Source organism: Haliotis cracherodii, unplaced genomic scaffold (genome assembly GCF_022045235.1).
Source record: "Haliotis cracherodii isolate W230 unplaced genomic scaffold, xgHalCrac1.p SCAF_15, whole genome shotgun sequence".
In the NCBI taxonomy this organism is placed as follows: domain Eukaryota; kingdom Metazoa; phylum Mollusca; class Gastropoda; order Lepetellida; family Haliotidae; genus Haliotis; species Haliotis cracherodii.
Window position 1 is genome coordinate 7,757,882 of NW_027266270.1, and position 20,454 is coordinate 7,778,335.

The 20,454-nt window shown below is 41.8% G+C and overlaps 2 protein-coding genes across 2 annotated transcripts in view; one reads left to right on the top strand and one right to left on the bottom strand.

Annotated features, from left to right (window-relative positions):
* Nucleotides 1-20,454, bottom strand: part of LOC139462218 (xylosyl- and glucuronyltransferase LARGE1-like) — a 472,136-nt gene that overhangs the window by 260,930 nt on the left and 190,752 nt on the right. The window lies entirely within an intron of this gene.
* LOC139462219 (uncharacterized) overlaps nt 67-20,454 on the top strand; it is a 43,581-nt gene continuing 23,193 nt past the window's right edge. The window contains exon 1 of the mRNA XM_071243813.1: nt 67-464. Within this exon, the coding sequence (XP_071099914.1) occupies nt 414-464 (51 nt within the window). The 5' untranslated portion in view covers nt 67-413. The remainder of the gene's footprint in view (nt 465-20,454) is intronic.

The window sequence follows — 20,454 nt, forward strand, 5'->3', positions numbered from 1 at the left end:
AGTTCACATCACCGACAATCACAAACGCGTTCATGAGATTAGAAGATCGTGCACACGACTTACACATGAACAATAACAGAGTGGTTAAGAAAAGGCCTACCTATGTAAAAAACAATTCTAATTAATGTTTATGTTTACAAGTTTAAGTAACCACAGCTGGACTAACGAGAGAGGCAAACCCAAAGTGGACAAGTGTTTAAGTTATCGTAAAACGGAATAAGTGTTTAGAAGTCGTAGCAGCATGTGTGTGTGTTTGCGTGACGTGTGCTGAACACGGAGAACGGGGCCAGAGGGAAACGGGACATACAGCCACTTGCAGGGAGCGGAGCGGTAGTGTGGGCTACAGGCTTCTGTCGGTGTGTGTAATTGGATCGGTGGAATATTAAATGTGATACACTTGTGCCGTTTTCAACATGGAATATAAGGCTTGGACTACGTTCTTTGTGATTTTGGTTCAAATCTTGGTAAGTACAATTTCAGTCATTATGTTATTAGCATTTAATTGGTCTTTAGCATTATGTAACGATGCATTAAAATGTTTGTAAATTTGTCTTGTCATGTATTTTGGTACCTGTTATGCCTACATGACAGATCGTGTCATTTGATTTAACAAATGTGTTATAATGCTGCGTCGGTAGACAATTATTATTCCCGAGCTGACTCGTATCTGAGATTCCAGATGGGAAAGGTTAATTCTTATGCAAATATCATTTTTTATAGTGTAGCCGAAGCTATGTCATATATAACGGAATATATATATTTGACCATAAATTAAATGCTTATATATAAAATATAAGAATACCTTCACTGTTCTTTGTTAATGGATGCATACCTCGGAATATATGAATATATTTGCATAAATCATGATATAATTGAGTCAGACTTAACCCCACCCAATATTACATGCAAATGAATAACGGCCTTCCAAGAAATAGCCCATCATTTGGACAGTGACCGTGACACATGCTGACGTTGAGAGAGTTCTGGTGTATTTAAACCACGCTGTAAATCCTACACTGTCACTCAGGCTTAAAATACGAAAAAATCATAATTGCAGTCTTGACATTTAGATTCTTTTAAGATATATGTATGTGTGTCTGAAATCACAATGCAAGGAATTCCTATAACGTGTTTTATAACATTTATTGAATTATACATTTAGGTATGTAAGTAGGTGTACGGGGACAGAGATACTGGTATTGATTATTTCACTAACGTAAGGGCGTTGGTTGACGTGCAGTATGCGTTAAAGGGGTACCATGCTTTACGTTGTTATTAGTGACTGTATGAAATAGTGGCGGTCGGGTAGCCTAGTGGTTAAACCGTTCCTCTTCACGCCTAAGACCCGGGTTCGATTCCCGACATGGGTACAATGTGTGAAGCCCATTTCTGGTGTCCCCTGTTGTGATATTGCTGGAATATTGCTAAAAGCGGCGTAAAACCATACTCATTCGTGAAGACATTGTTTTTGGGTAATCATCTGCAAAATTTGATAATACAATCTGAGTTTACAGACCAACGTGAGTTTTTAATAATCTAAATTTGGTTGGGCTTTATTTTCACCCCGAGCCAAGCTTCCTTTTAAAGTCTCTAGGAGGAAATAATTGTTAACGTGCGATGGATAATTATTTTGTAAATTAAATTTACAGTCACGTGTCCACTTCCAGTCTTCATTTGGATTTGTTTTTGTGCCATGTGTTAGTGAGTATCTGGTACGTTGATACGTCCTGACTACTGCACACAGATCACAAACCGGTCTGTTTAGAAACGTCGGCGGAGAGTAGTTGGATGGGTAACAGTTTTTCTGAGTGTTTCTAAGGCTTCGGTTCTGCCACATATTGAAACACAATTATGTAACATGTACTTGTGGTATCTCCTAAGGCAAGGGTCTTGGTTCGAAATATGCCTGTGTTCACCCTCAGTGAATGGGTACCCGGTAGGACTATAACCTTCTAGCGCCTAATACGGTAGCTTGGTTTGTTGGTTTGCTTTATTTAAAGCCGCACTCTGCAGTATTTCAGCTATATGACGGCGATCTGTAAATAATCGAGTATGGGACAGACAATTCAGTGATTGACATGAGCGTCGATCTACGCAATTGGGATACGATGACATGCATCAACCAAGTCGGTGAGCCTGACCACTCGATCCCGTTAGTCGTATACTACCCACTGGGACGTAAGTGGAATTTAAGTACGCACTGACACAAACATCGGGGTCATCATAATGTTTTTCGGGGGCACGGGTGAGCCAGTTGTCTAGGGCGCCGCGATTCGCTGTGCAGAGTTGTGTCCCTTGGGCACGGCAGCAACCTATGATTGTGGGTTCGAATCCCGGTTCGCCGCAAATATGTTTCTAGGTTTGTCAGCACCATACCCGTGCTCGTCGGTTTCACCGAAGTGGTAACCGTCGGAGACCTGCATCTCTTCGGGCTTTCCTCCCACATCGAGCTGACACACAGCGATATAAGTGGAATACTATTAAAAGCGGCGTTAAACGCAACTCACTCACTCACTCACTCATAATGGTATGACCTGATCATTAAATTCGTGATTCGAATCTAACTCCTAATAACATGGACAGGAAAAACAGAATATGTTTCTAAGGAAGTGTTCCAGCATTACACGCCATCTCATCCTCGCTTAGCCAGGGTACATTACATCTCCATTCCTATATGATACAGATTTATCATTATGAAATGTAAATATGATACGCTGAATACTTGAGGATGAAATATTTAAAGGATGCTTCGTAAAGAAAGGGGGCACGGATGGCCCAGTCTTCTAAGGCTTATGATTTAGGGTTCGAATCCCGGTTCTGAGATTTGCATCACTTGGGGCTTTCCTCCCATATTAACCTGACACGCCGTGATATACCTGGAATACTGTTAAAAGCGGCGTAAAAACCCAACTCACTCACTCACTCTTGAAGAAAAGTATACAAGTGTTTTATAAGCGAGGACGGGCTGAGGAAGCTCTTTATGGTGCTGTCACTGTGACACACGTCTCCAGGAAGGATTACACGGCCACAGTAAGTTGATAGACCAGTTGGTTGTTTCCTGTGTAATAGATGCTTTAAAGGTGTACTTAATTATCTTATGTTTCATCCATCGCATTACACACGGTGTCACAGCTGTTTTTGATCAGATTTAGTAAACCCGATCGCAGAGACAATTTGCCTTGAAACAAATAGTTTGTACATGTGTGTGTGCACCCCTGCTCTTCGCCTTTATAAACTAAATATATTATAATGTTTCGTTTTATTAACAGAACATTATATCATGTTTCATCATTTAAACTGTTCTGTTTCCGTCTAGCCGTACCCGTAGATGAGCACATCAATGGCAGTTGTTATATGTGACGGGTTCAAAGTATCCTGTATTATCTGATAAAGTAATCATATTTATAAGTGACATGCATTTCTATATCGTTTGACATGCCTCCGACTTCTCGTACCTGTGGGAACACGTGGTAAGGGTCTCACACGACTCTGATAGCCTACATAGAACAAAACACCTGTATAAAACAACACTGGTTTTAACACTGATGTGTCATGCATAATTGCGTACTACAGAACGTGTGTACTATAGAACTATAGAGTAAGTGAGTGAGTGAGTGAGTGAGTGAGGTTTTCAGCAATAACTCCGCATGACATGCATTGTACCCATGTAGGGAATCTAACCCGTCTCTTCGATGTAGCACGCAGCATATTAATGATGCACGTAATAGTTAAGTTTTAATTAAAGTTAACTTAAAATGATTATTATGCGACTTATCTAGAAGCACTTTTTTGCGCCATCGAGACAATCGCAAGCGTTGTGTAGGCACCTGCTGTCTATCTGGAAGAGAATGTTACAGCTACATGCGTGAACACGTTCGGTATGTGCACCAAACAGAATAGTATGCATGTTAACAAACATTTGATGTTGTGATATACTCAAGCATCCGTCCCTTGTAAAGCGCCTCTCTCTCTCTCTCTCTCTCTCTCTCTCTCTCTCTCTCTCTCTCTCTCTCTCTCTCTCTCTCTCTCTCATCCGTTTTATATTTCCAATCCCTCCTCCCCCGCCCCCCCTCTCTCTCTCTCTCTCTCATGCTAGCTCACATATCATCCGTTTTATATTTCCAATCCCTCCACCCCCCTCTCTCGCCCACTCTCTCTCTCTTGCTTGCTCACATATCATTCGTTTTATTTTTCCAATTGCCCCTCTCTCTCCCTCTTTCTCTCACTAACTCATGGTTGCTCGCTCCCTCCCTCATTCATTCACTCACTCACTCGCATATCATTTGTTTTATTTTTCCAACCCCTCTGTCTCTCTCTCTCTCATTCTCACTTCCTCCCTCCCTCACTCAGTCATTCACTCACTCACTCACATTTCATCCGTCACTTGTAAAGCGCCTCTCTCTCTCTCCCACTCTCTCTCTCTCTCATGCTTGCTCACATATCATCCGTTTTATATTTCTAATCCCTCCTCCCTCTCCCTCTCACTAACTCATGGTAGCTCGCCCCCTCCCTCATTCATTCACTCACATATCATTCGTTTTATTTTTCCAACCCCCTCTGTCTCTCTCTCTCTCTCTCTCATTCTCACTCCCTCCCTCCCTCATTCACTCACTCACATGTCATCCGTTTTATATTTCCAATCCCCCCCCCCCTCTCTCTCTCTCTCTCTCTCTTCTATAGCTATGTCATACACCGCTTATTTGAGCTCGGTTGCCCTCAACACTACCAGCCGTCCTTGCAGTTGACTCACACAGTGGTCGGGACAAGCACTTTATCTATATGTGTACTTTACCTGAAGGTGACTGGTATATTCCGCTGTATGTGGGCCATATCTGATCAGCTAGGAGAACGTTGCATTTGTCAACACTCTGCAAGTGTTGTGGTGTCACTGTGTCAAGTTTTGCCCACACAATAACGCGTGGTCCAGTCCCATGTGCTGAATCGAACCCGGCCCTTAGCGTGAGGGGCGAACGCTTTAACCACTAGGCTACCCCCATGTTATATGACTGAATGATGCGGTCACTCATTTACAATCAGATCAGCTCTTAATGTGTTTAATACTATATTAATTTTCATGCTAAAATTAACATAAACACATGATGGCGACTTTCGAATGAAGTTGTTTCCTAGGAACATAATTACAAATAATCGTATCTCTGTAAAGGAAATACCAGATTCACTAACCCAGTGACAAACAGTCCGTCTGAAATATACTATGCAGGACGTCTTCGGTGTTAAACATGAAGACCTGTGAAGACCTGTGAAGACCTGGGATAGAATAGGTCTTCAGCAACCCATGCTTGTCGTAAAAGGCGACTATGCTTGTCCAAAGAGGCGACTAACGGTATCGGGTGGTCAGGCTCGCTGACTTGGTTGATGCATGTCATTAATCCCAATTGCGTGGATCGATGCTCATGATGTCAGTCATTGTATTGTCTGGTCCAGACACAATTATTTACAGACCACCGTCATATAGCTGGAATATTGCTCCGTGTTGCGTTAAACAACAAACCAACAAACCAACAAATGATAAACAGACCAAAGCAAAGTTAATCTGTACTGACATACTTCACCGATGTATATAGCGTTGAAGCACAGATTTCATTTTATTTCCATGTAAACTTATCATTTTTAACTCGTATCCTGTATTAATTTTCGGACGAAATGACGTTTTCTGTAACGTAACATACACGTTGACATAGAGAGTCGACATCAGATGACGTGTCGCGTCATACCAATATACTTTAAATCATAGTACTTGGTGTATAAGGGGATACAACACGGATTCGTCAGCTCGGAGTCTGTATACTGTGTCTGAGGGGTATCCATGTTAAACTGGGGCATGGTATCTCAGTGGGCAGGCACTATAAAACTGTCACAAGTCTGGACTAGTACCAGCTGCCACACATACATAATCTTGGACGCTACGTTCAAATCCATTCATCATATGATGTGACTCCGGCCCTCTGGAATAACTTGTACGTAGTGGTCGTAGTTCAAAATTTTGCAGTGGTCTAATTAATATAGTGCTCTAAATAAAAATTAAATTTCACATGTCGTTTTTATTAGCTTCAGCACGGACTTGTTATATAGGTCCGTGGCTTCGGGCAATGTCAGTACTGTGTCAGCTATCGTGTCACTGGATTGTCTGGTTCATCGATCACTTGATTGTTTGGTTTGTTTACAGGGCGCCGTCACATGGCAGGAGTACTGCTGTGCGGGGTCACCGATAAATACTTACTTGTTTTATGCAGATTGTATGAAATGCTTACCCTTTTTCGAAAACACTTGGAGTCATCACTGGTTTTCAGTGGTCCATTCATATACAGTAAACGAACTCAAATAGACCATTTATTTTAGGTCGTTATAACCGTAGTTCATTATAAGTATATATACAGCTTATATACAACAAATGGCCGGGACTAAAAAATAAGTTCGTTATATCAGTCAGTTCGTTATAAACGTGTTCGTTATAACCGTAGTTTACTGTAATTGTCACAGCTATTTTGCCGCTTAAGCCAAATTGAATCTGTTTCGGTGGCTTATCAAGACTTGTTATTCTCTTGCATTGCCATTTTATATTTCTACCTTAAGTTTAGCTATTATCAGTGGGATCATAGACATTTCCCAAAAAGAGACTTATGCCATTTCTAGATTTTTCCAAAAGAAACACTCTATGAAAATAGGGAAGGGTGGTGCTTAACATTTTTCAAGCTGTATAGATGCATTTTAACCTTCTAGCGCAGGCAGCTTGGGTTGTATACTCCCTAGAGAGCTGAGAACGATTTCTGAGTGCAAATTGATCCAGTGACCGGGGTAATAAACGCGCTTTGAGCATGTCCCTGAGTGGTGAGGAAATATGCGCAATATAAATAGCCTGTTATTATTATTTAAATTTTGCAAAAACACATCATATTCCTTGTTCTCACTGCTTACGTCTGTCTGAAATGCAGTACAAGTGTACTGATAAAATCAGGAAACCACATGTTTTTTTTATCCATGGTCCTCTTGAATTTCGCTCCCACTTCCCCGTTCACTGTATCCGAAAGGTCAGAGGTTGCAGGAGGATACACAGACTGTCCTCGGTCGAACTCAGGTGGTCACGTGATTCTGTGTGTCGTCTGCTGGGTTACATAATCGTTAAACTGTCGTCTGCTGACCTTTACTAGTAAAGGTCACAAGCTGAGGAGATTAGACGTCCGACAACAGTACGCCAACCCCGAAATGAAGAATCGTTTGGGGAAAGAGGAAATATCCTTGAACACGTGATTCGGTTACAGACTTCATTTGGCCTGAACCTTTTTCGATCCTTTTTTCGTTTTTAAACAGATGTGTTTGTTTGGGATTATTAAAGAAAATAGCCACGTTTCACTTTTTGGTCATATATCCAAAGGAATTTTGCCTGTTTTCTTCTTCTTTTGCAAAACGTTTAAACATACATGCCTGAAGTGATATGGGCGGGGCCATTTTGACCTTGTGTGGAGTTTTCAAAACAGTATATGCCGTCTTGAGCACGTTGGCTGTTGGGCCGAAATATTTAACACAACTGCGAAGACGTGTGACATTGTTTTCAAATGAATTTCGTCAATTCCTTAATTCCTAATTTTGTTTTTTGTGACCTCACAAGAACACTACCATTTTCTCCGACCTTCCAATGCTTGTAGGGTTGGTGTTGTAGCCTAGTGGTTAAAGCTTTCGCTCGTCTCGCCAAAGGCCCAGGTTCGATTCCCCACGTGGATACAATACGCGAAGCCCATTTCTGGTGTCCCCTGTCGTGCTATTGCTGGAATATTATTAAAATCGGCTTAGTTATAGATAGGTATACATTTCAGCGAATTGCTGTCACGTTCATAAAATATATACCATTTGAAAGAACGGCGTAATACCGTTTTCACTGCGATATCTGTCAACCTCAGACCTCATATCTGTCAGACCTAAACACAACTTTTGTATGCATATTTGTGTATCCAGTCGTTTAGAAACACGTCAAATATATCGTCCAGATAAGCGAGTGTCCGCATTAGAGATTTAGCATAACGCCCGGAAGGTTTGGGACGATCAAGTTAAATCTATGTAAATCATCTGACACTTCATTGTCTTCCGAAGTCTTGATTCTATTATAATGTATAATTTCATATCCGTTTCTTTAGATTCTAATTATATTTTTCGAGGAAATTTCCTGATTTGTTCCATTTATTTGTGATAATGTTTGTTTAGTTTTTTAGTATGAACATTATTCAGATCAACAACCCAAGGCATTATTTTGTATGAGCAAGTTTTTATGTTTTTGCATATGTGGTGAGGCGAAATAAGTGGACTAATGCCGATTTTATAGCGCCAGCCAACTGCGTTACCATGCCGCAGTTTAACATAAATACCCCACTCAGATACAGTTTACTGACTCCGAGCCGACCAGTCCTTGCTTAGCCCCTTAATGCTGGGCTTCAGACAGGGTAACAGCAAGTATCATCTTTTGGTATGACGAAACTCGAACCCCGGACCTTCCGCTCTCTGGGCGGACGGCTCTACCAATAGACCGCGGAGGCAGTTTTACGATAGATGTCAACATCGAGTTATGAAATCGTGTTACGACATGTCTGTAACACCCAACAGGAGACACGTGTGCATGTATCCGACGACGTCCCCGATGCCATCACAAAATATCGTATTTGCTGAATAGGGGTAACCAAGTCGTCAAAGTCAGCGCTTTGCAGAGTTGCGTCCCTTAGGGGTCCATAAACGAATTATCGTGCGTTCGAATCCCAGATTCGGCCCTATAATATTTCTAGGACTGTCCGCATTAGCACCATATCCGTACTCGTGGGATTCACCAAACTGGTAAACATTGAAAACATGTACAGTTCTGTTTTCATTTAACATCAATCTGATATACATTCACATAACTGAAATGCTGTTCAAAGCGGCGGTAAACTCACTCACTCACTCACTCACTCACTCACTCAGTATAAACACTTCTGATAGCTCACTGAGCATGGGGGCTGTGGGGTAGCTTTGTGGCTAAAGCGATCGCTCGTCACGCCGAAGACCTGGTTCGATTCCCCACATGGGTACAATGTGTGAAGCCCATTTCTGGCGTAAACCCATAATCACTCACTCACTGGGCATGCTTGATGTCACAAAAATGTGTCTGGTTCCTCTTTTCAGAGATAGATATATGTGCTTTGAAGGAGCGGCTGGGAAAATAGTATAGCAGCCAAACTACAACCTACCCATCACAATAAAGGCTCGTTCCCTATGTCACAAAACGCTGAGCCCAGACTTCAGAATCTCCACTAAACGGCTGTTCACTGACAACTGAAAATTTCCTAAACATAGGAAAATATCCTTTTGGCCAGTTATGGAATTCAAACGATGTTCTCTATCCACACTCTGAATCATGCGTTAACCTTACATGAACAGTTTATGCCCATAGCAAGACAATGACTCACGTGAGACAGTCAGTAGTCAATTTTTCAAAACGTAAGACAAGGATATAAATAAAGCTCATGTCGTCAGCTTATTACGTGACAGAAATACCTATAAACAATGCACTGACACAATCTGACCCACAGCATATATGCCGATACGCAATCCCTTTTCAGCTCCAGCAGCCTATACTCATCCCCTTCTCTGCTCCAGCAGCCTATACTCATCCCCTTCTCAGCTCTAGGAGCCAATACTCATCCCCTTCTCAGCTCTAGGAGTCTATACTCATCCCCTTCTCAGCTCTAGGAGTCTATACTCATCCCCTTCTCAGCTCTAGGAGTCTATACTCATCCCATTCCCAGCTCCAGCAGCCTATACTCATCCCATTCTCAGCTCTAGGAGCCTATACTCATCCCATTCTCAGCTCCAGCACCCTATACTCATCCCATTCCTAGCTCCAGCAGCCTATACTCATCCCCTTCTCAGCTCTAGGAGCCAATACTCATCCCCTTCTCAGCTCCAGCAGCCTATACTCATCCCCTTCTCTACTCCAGCAGCCTATATTCACCCCCTTCTCAGCTCTAGCAGCCTATACCCATCCCATTCTCAGCTCTAGGAGCCTATACACATCCCCTTCCCAGCTCCAGGAGCCTATACACACACCCTTCTCAACCCAAGCAGCCAATACTCATCCCATTCCCAGCTCCAGGAGCCTATACTAATCCCCTTCTCAACTCCAGCAGCCTATACTCATCCCCTTCCCAGCCCAAGCAGCCAATACTCATCCCATTCCCAGCTCCAGCAGCCTATACTCATCCCCTTCTCAGTCACGGCAGCCTGTACACGTCGCCTTCCAGACACTTGAGGTTTCCTTTAACACTCGTGGATCCCTCGTGGATCCCTTTGTATATAACCTTATGCATGGCTTATATATCAGAGTGGATAAGTTACTTTAAATGTGTTATTCTGAAACCCACGCGGTTTCTGCATCACTTCGGGATTTCCCTCACCATAAAACACTGCGATATAACTGAATACTTTTCAAAGCTCTAGCAGGCTTTACTCATACCCGTTACAGCTCTGAAATTTGAGGGTTCCTTGATCCTCGATGGTTCCTTTGAATAATTGTTTTTGTTTATTTTTATGCATTAGGGTTATTTCGGGGACTATATGCATGTCTAATACACAATGTACATTTCAAAGCCAATTCGTCACAGGTGGTAGTATGTTACGTATACAGATTTTACGACGGGACAGTTTATATTATCATTGACGACGTATTTACGCCTGTGCACACTGAATCAATTAGTCCATAGTGTAGGGTAATTGGACTTAATGGTCAGTGCTGGCCTTGATTAAACAAACTGGACAACCAGAAACTTGACCTTCACTACGATATCGGACCTATCTGTGATGACCACATGTGTTAGAGGTTTCAAACGAAATACACGTTTAGGCCAATCTCCCATACAGACCGTCAAATTTCTAAGCAAATCTACAATTCTTTTGCTAGTTAGATGTTTCCTCATTTTCAGGAAACGAAGACATACTCTTTGCTCTTTTATATATATTTTTATATATATTTGGCCTCTGTGTATAGTTATCTCACTCGAAAAGTACATTTAAACTGCATGCGGAACATGTTTCTTGTAAATTCTTTTCTTATGTAACTACCAACAGTAACAGGTAGATGGACCTGTATTTTCGTTAACCATCTTTAAGCAGAAACATCTGAGATTCTTAAGACACGTTAAGTAGCGTCCCGCGTACTGTTTCCGCGATGATTCGCTGTGGGGACACCCCAACGGGCTTCGCATGTCAACGTTAAGATTATATCGCTAATCTGCTGTACAAGCAGAAATTACCAGCTGGGATAAGTCAAGGTTTGCCATGCGTGGCATGATCTAATCCTACCACTCTTAAAGGAAGACGAGGATCAGGCCAATTTGCAGCCTCAGCAAGGTTAAATGGATAAAAATGTATGTTGTTTTCTGCTAAGAACATTTGTTTTGCGTACACCAATCTAATATAATGTTCACTTGATAACATAAAGTCATTGTTTCCGTTTCAAACATGGCAATAATTACTTCTAGAGTTGTGTAGCTTAGGCGTGTCAGAAACCTATGATATCAATCTAAACCTAGGAGTAAATATACGTTTTTTTATAAGTGACGTTTGATGATTTGATTGGAAACATGGGTACAGTATAAAGACCATCCACCCATACACCAACACACCCACACTGTAAACGTGATTTTGTGTACACTTTGTGTGCTGGCGATTAGGTGCCTCACCCTGGCAGGTGTGGGTTCGAATCCCGGACGGGACTCAACCCAAAAAAGTACTAGAATCTGTACTTTACTAAGAAAGTGTTATCCCAAATATACCATTAGATACATTTGACCACTTTCTAAATGGCATTGTGTATTCATAGCTTTCGGCCGTGGGAGCCGTGCCAATTTACACTTGTCAGGGGGGTACTCAAAGTACGTGATCTAGACTACCAGTTGTCGAACTTCCATTTTTGTGGAAGCCTCGGTGGCTGAGTGGGTTAGATCGCTGACTTTGTGTGCTGGCGATTAGGTGCCTCACCCTGGCAGGTGTGGGTTCGAATACCGGACGGGACTCAACCCCAAAAAGTACTAGAATCTGTACTTTACTAAGAAAGTGTTATCCCGAATATACCATTAGATACATTTGAACTCTTTCTAAATGGCATTGTGTATTCAAGGATAACACCTGTCAAATAGGCTGATTTTAGAGATTTTCGTGAAGTGTTTGGTCTAAAAGTTGAACTCGAGCAAGTTTTGAAATGAATCAAGCCTATCTTCATAGGAGATGTACATCAAAACATTACAAACATCAGGTAAAAAGCTCATCTTGGGTCCCAAGCATACTTACAATGTACAGTAAACAACGTTTATAACGAACACGCTTATAACGAACTGACCAATGTAACGAAATCATGTTTTAGACCCGGTCTTTTGTTGTATATATGATGTATATCTGCTTATAACGAACTACGGTTATTACGAACTTAATTAGTGGTCCCTTTGAGTTCGTTATAACGGTAGTTTACTGTAGACCTTCTGTAGAATTCATAAACAATCTGCCTTTTCTCCTATTTTAGTCATAGTTGTGTATTTGACTCGACGTCCAAAACTTGCAAGTGTAGAAAAGAAAAAAGACCAGCTGTCAGCCATTAGAGTGAGTGGTTTAACGCCGCTTTTAACAGCATTCCAATTATATCGCGGCTTGTCAGCTTAATGTGGGAGGAAAGCCCGAAGTGATGCAGGTCTCTGACGTTTACCACTTCGGTGAAATCCACGAGCACGGATATGGTGCTGACAAACCTAAGAACATAATCGGGGCGAACCGGGATTCGAACCCACAATCATAGATTTCTGGCGTGCCAAAGGGACGCAACTCTGCACAGCGAACCGCGACGCCATAGACGACTGGGCCGGCCGTGCCCCCGTCAGCCATTTGAACATGTCTGGTACCAATATATCAATATGTCTGCATCTCTGAAGTATGACATTTCTAGTTGGTCACACATACCTTACATTGCTCTTTGTACAAATTGGCGGTCGGGTAGCCTAGTGGTTAAAGCGTTCGCTCGTCACGCCGAAGACCCGGGTTCGATTCCCAACATGGGTACAATGTGTGAAGCCCATTTCTGGTGTCCCCCGCCGTGATATTGCTGGAATATTGCTTAAAGCGGCGTAAAACCAAACTCACCCACTCACTCACTCATATAGCTGGAATATTGCTGGGGGCGGGGTTAAACAACAAACAAACAAACAAATACATTAAACTAAAGGTGATTATTTCATTTTGAAATTCATCAGTATATTCCAAATATAATATGCCTAATAATGTAACTTGTCCTGATGATATAGTTGGTATGTACATCTACAACGGTATTTTTAGGAAATGTCAATAGAGCGACAACATCCTTTATAATCACAAAGAGTAGTAATCATAAGAATCCATTGTACAATTCCGTCTACTGGCATACGAATCATTATCAGTGATGAGACAAGATGTTCCACGCCTCAATCGTGGCTATACTGTTGCTAAAAATATGCCATGTCGTCATATGATTGACATTCCATCAACGATGTTGTGACGTGATGTCATTTTGTTGTCAGTGATGGTGAATAGCGAACACCTGGTATCATCACTATTTGAAAGAGACACATAAACACATGCTCATGATATAGTCGGAATCGTACAGTCAACTCTGCTCTAGGCAGCAATTTGTTATGAATATGGAAAGGGTTTTGTCGCTTTTCTTTTTTCAACAACCCTCATTCTGGGTGAGGGGTGGTATAACTGCGTTAGCTTATAATAAGCTAACAAACCCTTACCAGGATATTTCTACATTTTGAAGAGTCCACTGTTAGAATCCTCAGAATGTAACTATACGATCATTAAGTTTAATGAGTAGGTTTAGGCGAATATAAGGATCCCTCAAGAGAGATTCGGCAATGTCTTCTGAATGTAAGTTACCATTATGCTCATCATTGGTCAGGAGATATAAAGTTTAACCTTGTTAATCAGGACCCTGTTATTCCGGAGAGCATTTACATGTATATCATGTTAATGAACTTTACCGTGTATTAATGAATATAAGGTATTAATCCGCACAATGTCACTGGGGACCAAAGTCAAGATTTCAAGGTCATAAAGGAAGAAATGAGAATACACAAAACCTTACTTTGGTATCGGGGCAGTTCGATCATCATATTCAGACCATCGATCATTAATGGATATGATAATATTGGACCATAGATCATAAATGAGTATGTTCCTCTCGAACCAAGGATCATAAATGAATATGATGGTATCAGACATTGGATCATAAATGGATATGATGATATCAGATATTGGATCATAAATGGATATGTTGATATCGGACCATAGATCATAAATGAGTATGTTGCTGTCAACATAGAATCATAAATGGATATGTTACTGTCGAACCTAGGATCATAAATGAATATGATGGTATCGGACATTGGATCATAAATGGATATGATGATATCAGATATTGGATCATAAATAGATATGTTGATATCGGACAATAGATCTAGATGAGTATGTTGCTGTCGAACATAGAATCATAAATGGATATGTTACTGTCGAACCAAGGATCATCAATGAATAAGATGGTATCGGACATTGGATCATAAATGGATATGTTGATATCGGACAATAGATCATAAATGAGTATGTTGCTGTCGAACATAGAATCATACATGGATATGTTACTGTCAAACCTAGGATCATGAATGCGTACGGTGCTGTCGAACCTTGACTTCGGACTAAATTCGAAGCCACAACCAGGTCTTCACGGCCCTGCACACAACCCCCATACCTCCCCCACTACCCACGACGGGACACAGAGCAAGATGAATAGGGTGTCATGCTATTTCCTGACAAGGAAGGGTCAGAGTGATGTTAAATAATGCAACGCACATAGGGCGCCTATTACGTTATAAACGTGGGGTGCATTTCCGAATAGGGCACTTCAGTGCAGAGGTTCTCTAGGTCGACCACAGAGAGAGGTAAAACAACGAGACAGAGTATGACACAATTACACGTCTCTGTTACTGTAGAAACACATGCACCGACACGTGTAGACTTTGCCAAATGAACTCCAAAGGTCCTTGAGTGCAAGACAGAGTCAATATCTGCGAGTTTTAGCTTACGTGTACGTAAACACAGGCCATAATCAAACCATACCACGGTGGGAGCATCCTAAATGGGTCCTCGCGTTGTGTCCCTGTTGAGAATCAAACTTGGGTAAAAAGCGTGACAAGCCAACGCTCGAACCACTATACCACACCATCACCCTCACCGGTCTGTGTGTATGTTCATCTTACCGAGGCCAGGGCGTTAACTGACTATAAAAGTCCAGTTTCCGTAGTCAGTTAACGCCCTGGCCTCGGGAAGATGTATATGTTGGGTGTGGAACTGGTCTCGAATGTCATGATCACCAAGCATAGATTCATTAATGGTTAATTAAGTGTCCGCCCATACAACCAGGTAGTGGTCAGTTATTGCACGTTCACAACACGTATGATTTGGTTGGTTTGTTGTTTTACGCCGCACTCAGCAATATTCCAGCTATATGACGGCGGTCTGTAAATAATCGAGTCTGGACCAGACAATCCAGTGATTGACATCATGAGCATCGATCCACGCAATTGGGATCGATGACCGTGCATCAACCAAAACAGCGAGCCTGAGCACCCGATCCCGTTAGTCGCCTTTTACGACAAGCATAGTGGCCTTTTACGGCATGCATAGGTTGCTGAAGACCTATTTTACCCCGGAATCTTCACGGGTCCACAACACGTATGAATGTCAGTGATCATGAAGATCAATAACCTGTCGTCATGCAGGGAGCACTGTTTGCGATTGTCGTGTGAACAGTTCCAGAGTGTATGGTGATTTATGGTTCAACTCTTCTTTGAACAGCATTTCAGTTTTATAAGTCACTTGTTTGCCTCTCCCGGTTCGATTATTTTCAAGCCGCTGTTTTATAATTGGATTATTTCTGATTGCGGCATTAAACACTATTCACACACATACACACAAACTCACACACTCATTGATAAGTAATAACATCACTGTCTTCACCCTGTAATGTCGTGAATAACAAGTGACGACTTATAATACTCGTCGTCATAGGCATCGTCTGTAGTCAGTCTACAGCCGCGGTTTTGATTCCATATATTGGTACATTGAGTAAAGAAAATCCATGATATTCCTGTCGTCATATTGCTGGAATATTGCAATCAGCGCAATAAACTCCACTCACTCACTCACTCACTCACTAACTCACTCACATTCACACTCACTCACTCGCTATTCTCATGCAATGCAAAAAGCACAATCGGTTCCAACACATTCCGACCATTTTAATAATTATCCTTGAACACGTTAGGCCTTTGTTGCATGAACGGGGCTGTCAAAACAAAGACAATTCCTTCACAAATAACTAGTCCTCCCTTCAAATACAATATCGCAAGTGTTGTGCACGGAAAACAAAATCCCAAATTCCTTTCCATATGTCAAATCATTTGTTGAGTAAAGTACTTTGAACTGAACCGTATATTTAGTATCACGTTGACCTCGAACCTGTAAAGTGAGCTCACAGCCTAAATATTATGACAGTGGCTGCGTAATGCCTTGTCGAAATATGACCGGAATTCCAGCGTAAGTCTCTCCTAGTTCATTGTTCGTTTCAGCGAGGTGTTCTCTTCCTAACGCAACACCACTGGTCTCTCAAATGCAGACTCATCCAAACAAACACATCCGAACATCCCATCCAAAACTTTGTCAAGTCTAGGTTTCTTGAATTTCTGACAATGAATAGATTCGTTGGGCTGTTCTAGTGAGTGAGTGAGTATGGTTTTACGCCGCTTTTAGCAATATTCCAGCAATATCACGAGAGGGGACACCAGAAATGGGCTTCACACACTTTTCTAACATATCTAAAGATGATTTAACACCAAAAATCGTTTCAAAATATTTTCATTTTAAACACTTAATGTTCGTGTACAACACAGCATGTACATACGGTTGAGTAGCTATACACAATCGCGGATCCAGAGAGAAGGGCGGAGAGGTGGGAAAACATCCTTTTGAAATATACTAGTTGGTGAGTGAGTAAGGTTTTACGCCGCTTTTATCATTTTCCCAGCATTATCCCGCCGAGGGACGCCAGAAATGAGCTTCACACATTGTAAACATGTGGAGAATCGAACCCGGGTCTTCGGCGTGACGAGCGAACGCTTTAGACACTCGGCTAGCCGACCGCCCCCTTAAGTATACTGATCATGTTGTCGTATAAAAACAACATATAACTAAATCATTTGGTGACAAAACAAAATTATCCGTTCATTGAATAAATTTGATTATCGAATTATGAGCATTTATCCAACTTGTTCAGTGCTGTTTTAAATTTACCCATCCGCTTAAAAAAGGTGGCCTTCCCACCCCTACTCATTTTTTTTCAAATTTGACATGAAACATTATTGACAAATCATTATTGTTGTTTTTAAATTTTCATGTCTTTCTTTTATAACAGATTTAAGTGATAATTATAATAATATTATATAACGTGAGTCTTATTATGACAGATGTTTTCGTTTGGTAAAATCGAGTCTTTGTCATGAGTATTGTTGCGGGATAATTAATTATCGGAGCTCTTGTAAAGGGAATAGTAGCGGTATGGTTAATTTTGTAAAAATAACACAACGAGATAAAAACAACATTGATAGCATCCCCCGGAAGAACGGTGCTCCTTCTGTTGATGTAAATGGTAATCTAGGTTAAAACATTACCTCTCGGCAAGCGTAAGGAACGGAAGACAGGCGTGCGAGATCTTCTTCTGAAACATCCTACCGACGTTGTTCTCATATAAATCGTCGTAGTAGTTATCGTGTACGTCTACGAAGTTCTTAAAACACTGGGCTGTGCAGAGTTGCGTCCATTGGGCACGCCAGAAACATATGATTGTGGGTTCGAATCCCGGTTCGCCCCGATTATGTTTCAAGGTTTATCTGCACCATACCCGTGCTCGTGGATTTCACCTTAGTATGAGACCTGCATCATTTCGGGCTTTCCTCCCACATTAAGTTGACGCCCGCGATAAAACTGGAATACTGTTAACAGCGGCGTTAAACCCAACTCACTCACTCACTTTGTAATAAGGAGAGCTACAACCGCTGGCAGTGTTGCGGAGTGGGTATGAAAAGAGTATACAATTGCAGAGAACATGGATCTACTTTGACAAGCATCAAATTACATCATAAGACGTCGTATTCTTCATGTAGGTGTTTAGTGACATGGGTTCAATCCCAACATTTGTTTGTCCCAATGTTATTCATATGGGAGACACGCACAGCGTAGTGGCCTTTGTGGTCATGTGAGAGAGTGAGAGAGCGTCCTGTGTGAGAAAAGGTCCTGGGTGAGACAGCGTCCTGGGTGAGAGATCATCGTGGATGAGTGAACGTCCTGAGTGAGAGAGCGTCCTGGGTGAGAAAATGTCCTGGGTGAGAGAGCGTCCTGGGTGAGAGATCATCGTGGATGAACGAACGCCCTGAGTGAGAGAGCGTCCTGGGTGAGAGAGCGTCCTGAGCGTCCTGGGTGAGTGAGTTCCTTTGAGAATCCTGTGCATCCTGTGTGTGTGTGTGTGTGGGGGGGGGGGGGGGGGGGGGGGGGGGTAGCAGTGAATCACGGTAAGGCACGCTGCATGAATACAATAACAAGGGCTTACCTCTATTACTTCTTTAAGACTTTAAGTGTGACATATTTAGGACTCGGCCCTGTTTTGATTATATTTTGGGCGAAATAAAGCTTTTTATGATTTTTAAAAATTAAGATTTATGTTGTTTACACAATACACAGAAAAAACTTTCACATTAAACCTGATGGTATATGCCTGTTAGATTGTTCCCGGTTATCACAAATAGATGACCTTGTTCGACATTTGTGTTTCGTCATTTCAACATCAGCTTAATCAAACGAAACACGTTTAACAAACCTGGTCGGACGTGATTACAATATACTAAGAATCTGATAAGAGCGAGATATATGTGTTTATAGGTGGGTCCAAACCAGAGGCTTTGAAATTAACCGACGATGTGAACTCACACATATGGCTTTGCCCCTATAGAGGTGTATGGAGCTATCAACACTCGTGCAGCCTTCAAGCTGTTGACTAGCATGAATAATCATACCTCCATACAGATTATAAGGACGCCTGTTTGGTACATGATGGATGGCGGTTGGCAAGTTTCGGGCTATCGTGCGGCTTCAGCAACAACTATTTCGTATATACTGTCCACCTATCTTCTGTGCGCGCGGGGTGGAGCTCTGGCGGGATTATTTGTAAATTATTCTTTTATTAGATGGCAGCTGGTTTCTGTCCCGCCATGTTGTGTGAAGCATGATGGGAAGGACCGCTTCTTCGGCTGTGAAGCGATACACAGAGTGTTTGCCTTTAAACCGGACGTCCGTTGTTTGAATGAATTTTGTCAGATTGTGTACATATTTTATAGACATTAAAATTGGTGTTGATATAAACTATCTAAAACAAGAAATGATATATACTGCCTGTATAGTATTTTTTGCTTTTATAGATTGTTGTCAAAATTAATGTATTTTTTGAAATGTCGAGTAGACATATACAAGAAAAACACTTAATCTTATGTTAAACACCTTTTTAAAGTTATGAAAGACCAGGTGCTGTTTGTACAAAACAGACTAGCGCTACGACTGTCGTAGGTTTATGTTAAGGTATGGGAGTTACGATCATCTTAGCGCGAAGATCGCTTTGTACAAGGGCACCCTGTACATGTATATCAACATATCAAATTTCATGATTGTTTTCCACCGCACCAACGACCGCCTCCGTGGTCCAGTGGTAGAGCGTCCGCCCGGAGAGCGGAAGGTCCGGGGTTGGATCCCCGACCGCGTCATACCGAAAGACGTTAAAAGATGATACTTGTTGTTACCCTGTCTGGCGCTCGGCATTAAGGGGCTAAAACAAGGAATGGTCGGCTGGGAGTCAGTATACTGTGTCTGAGTGGGGTATTCATGTTAAACTGCGGTATGGTATCTCAGTGAGCTAGCACTATAAATCGGCATCGGTCCGGACTAGTACAAGCAGCCACACGAACACACACACGTACATGCACGTCGCTATATAAGTGCAATAATCGTGGACGCGACGTTAAACCCCATTTCACCTCACCTCACCTCTACCGCACCAACAATACGATCCATTATCCTTACCCGAAGAAGCGGACATAAGTAAATCCCTACCATTTCGAGATGGCAGAACCCGACAATGTGAAACTCTATGTTCTATGTCAGTGAGGACATCCCGTAACCAGCCCCAACCGGATATCTCGAAGTATCCGTCTCGTGCATACAATTTCGATATCATGTGATTCGTCTCTACGTAAAACGTATCTATTCATTTTTTTAAAGGTAATTATCTTGTTT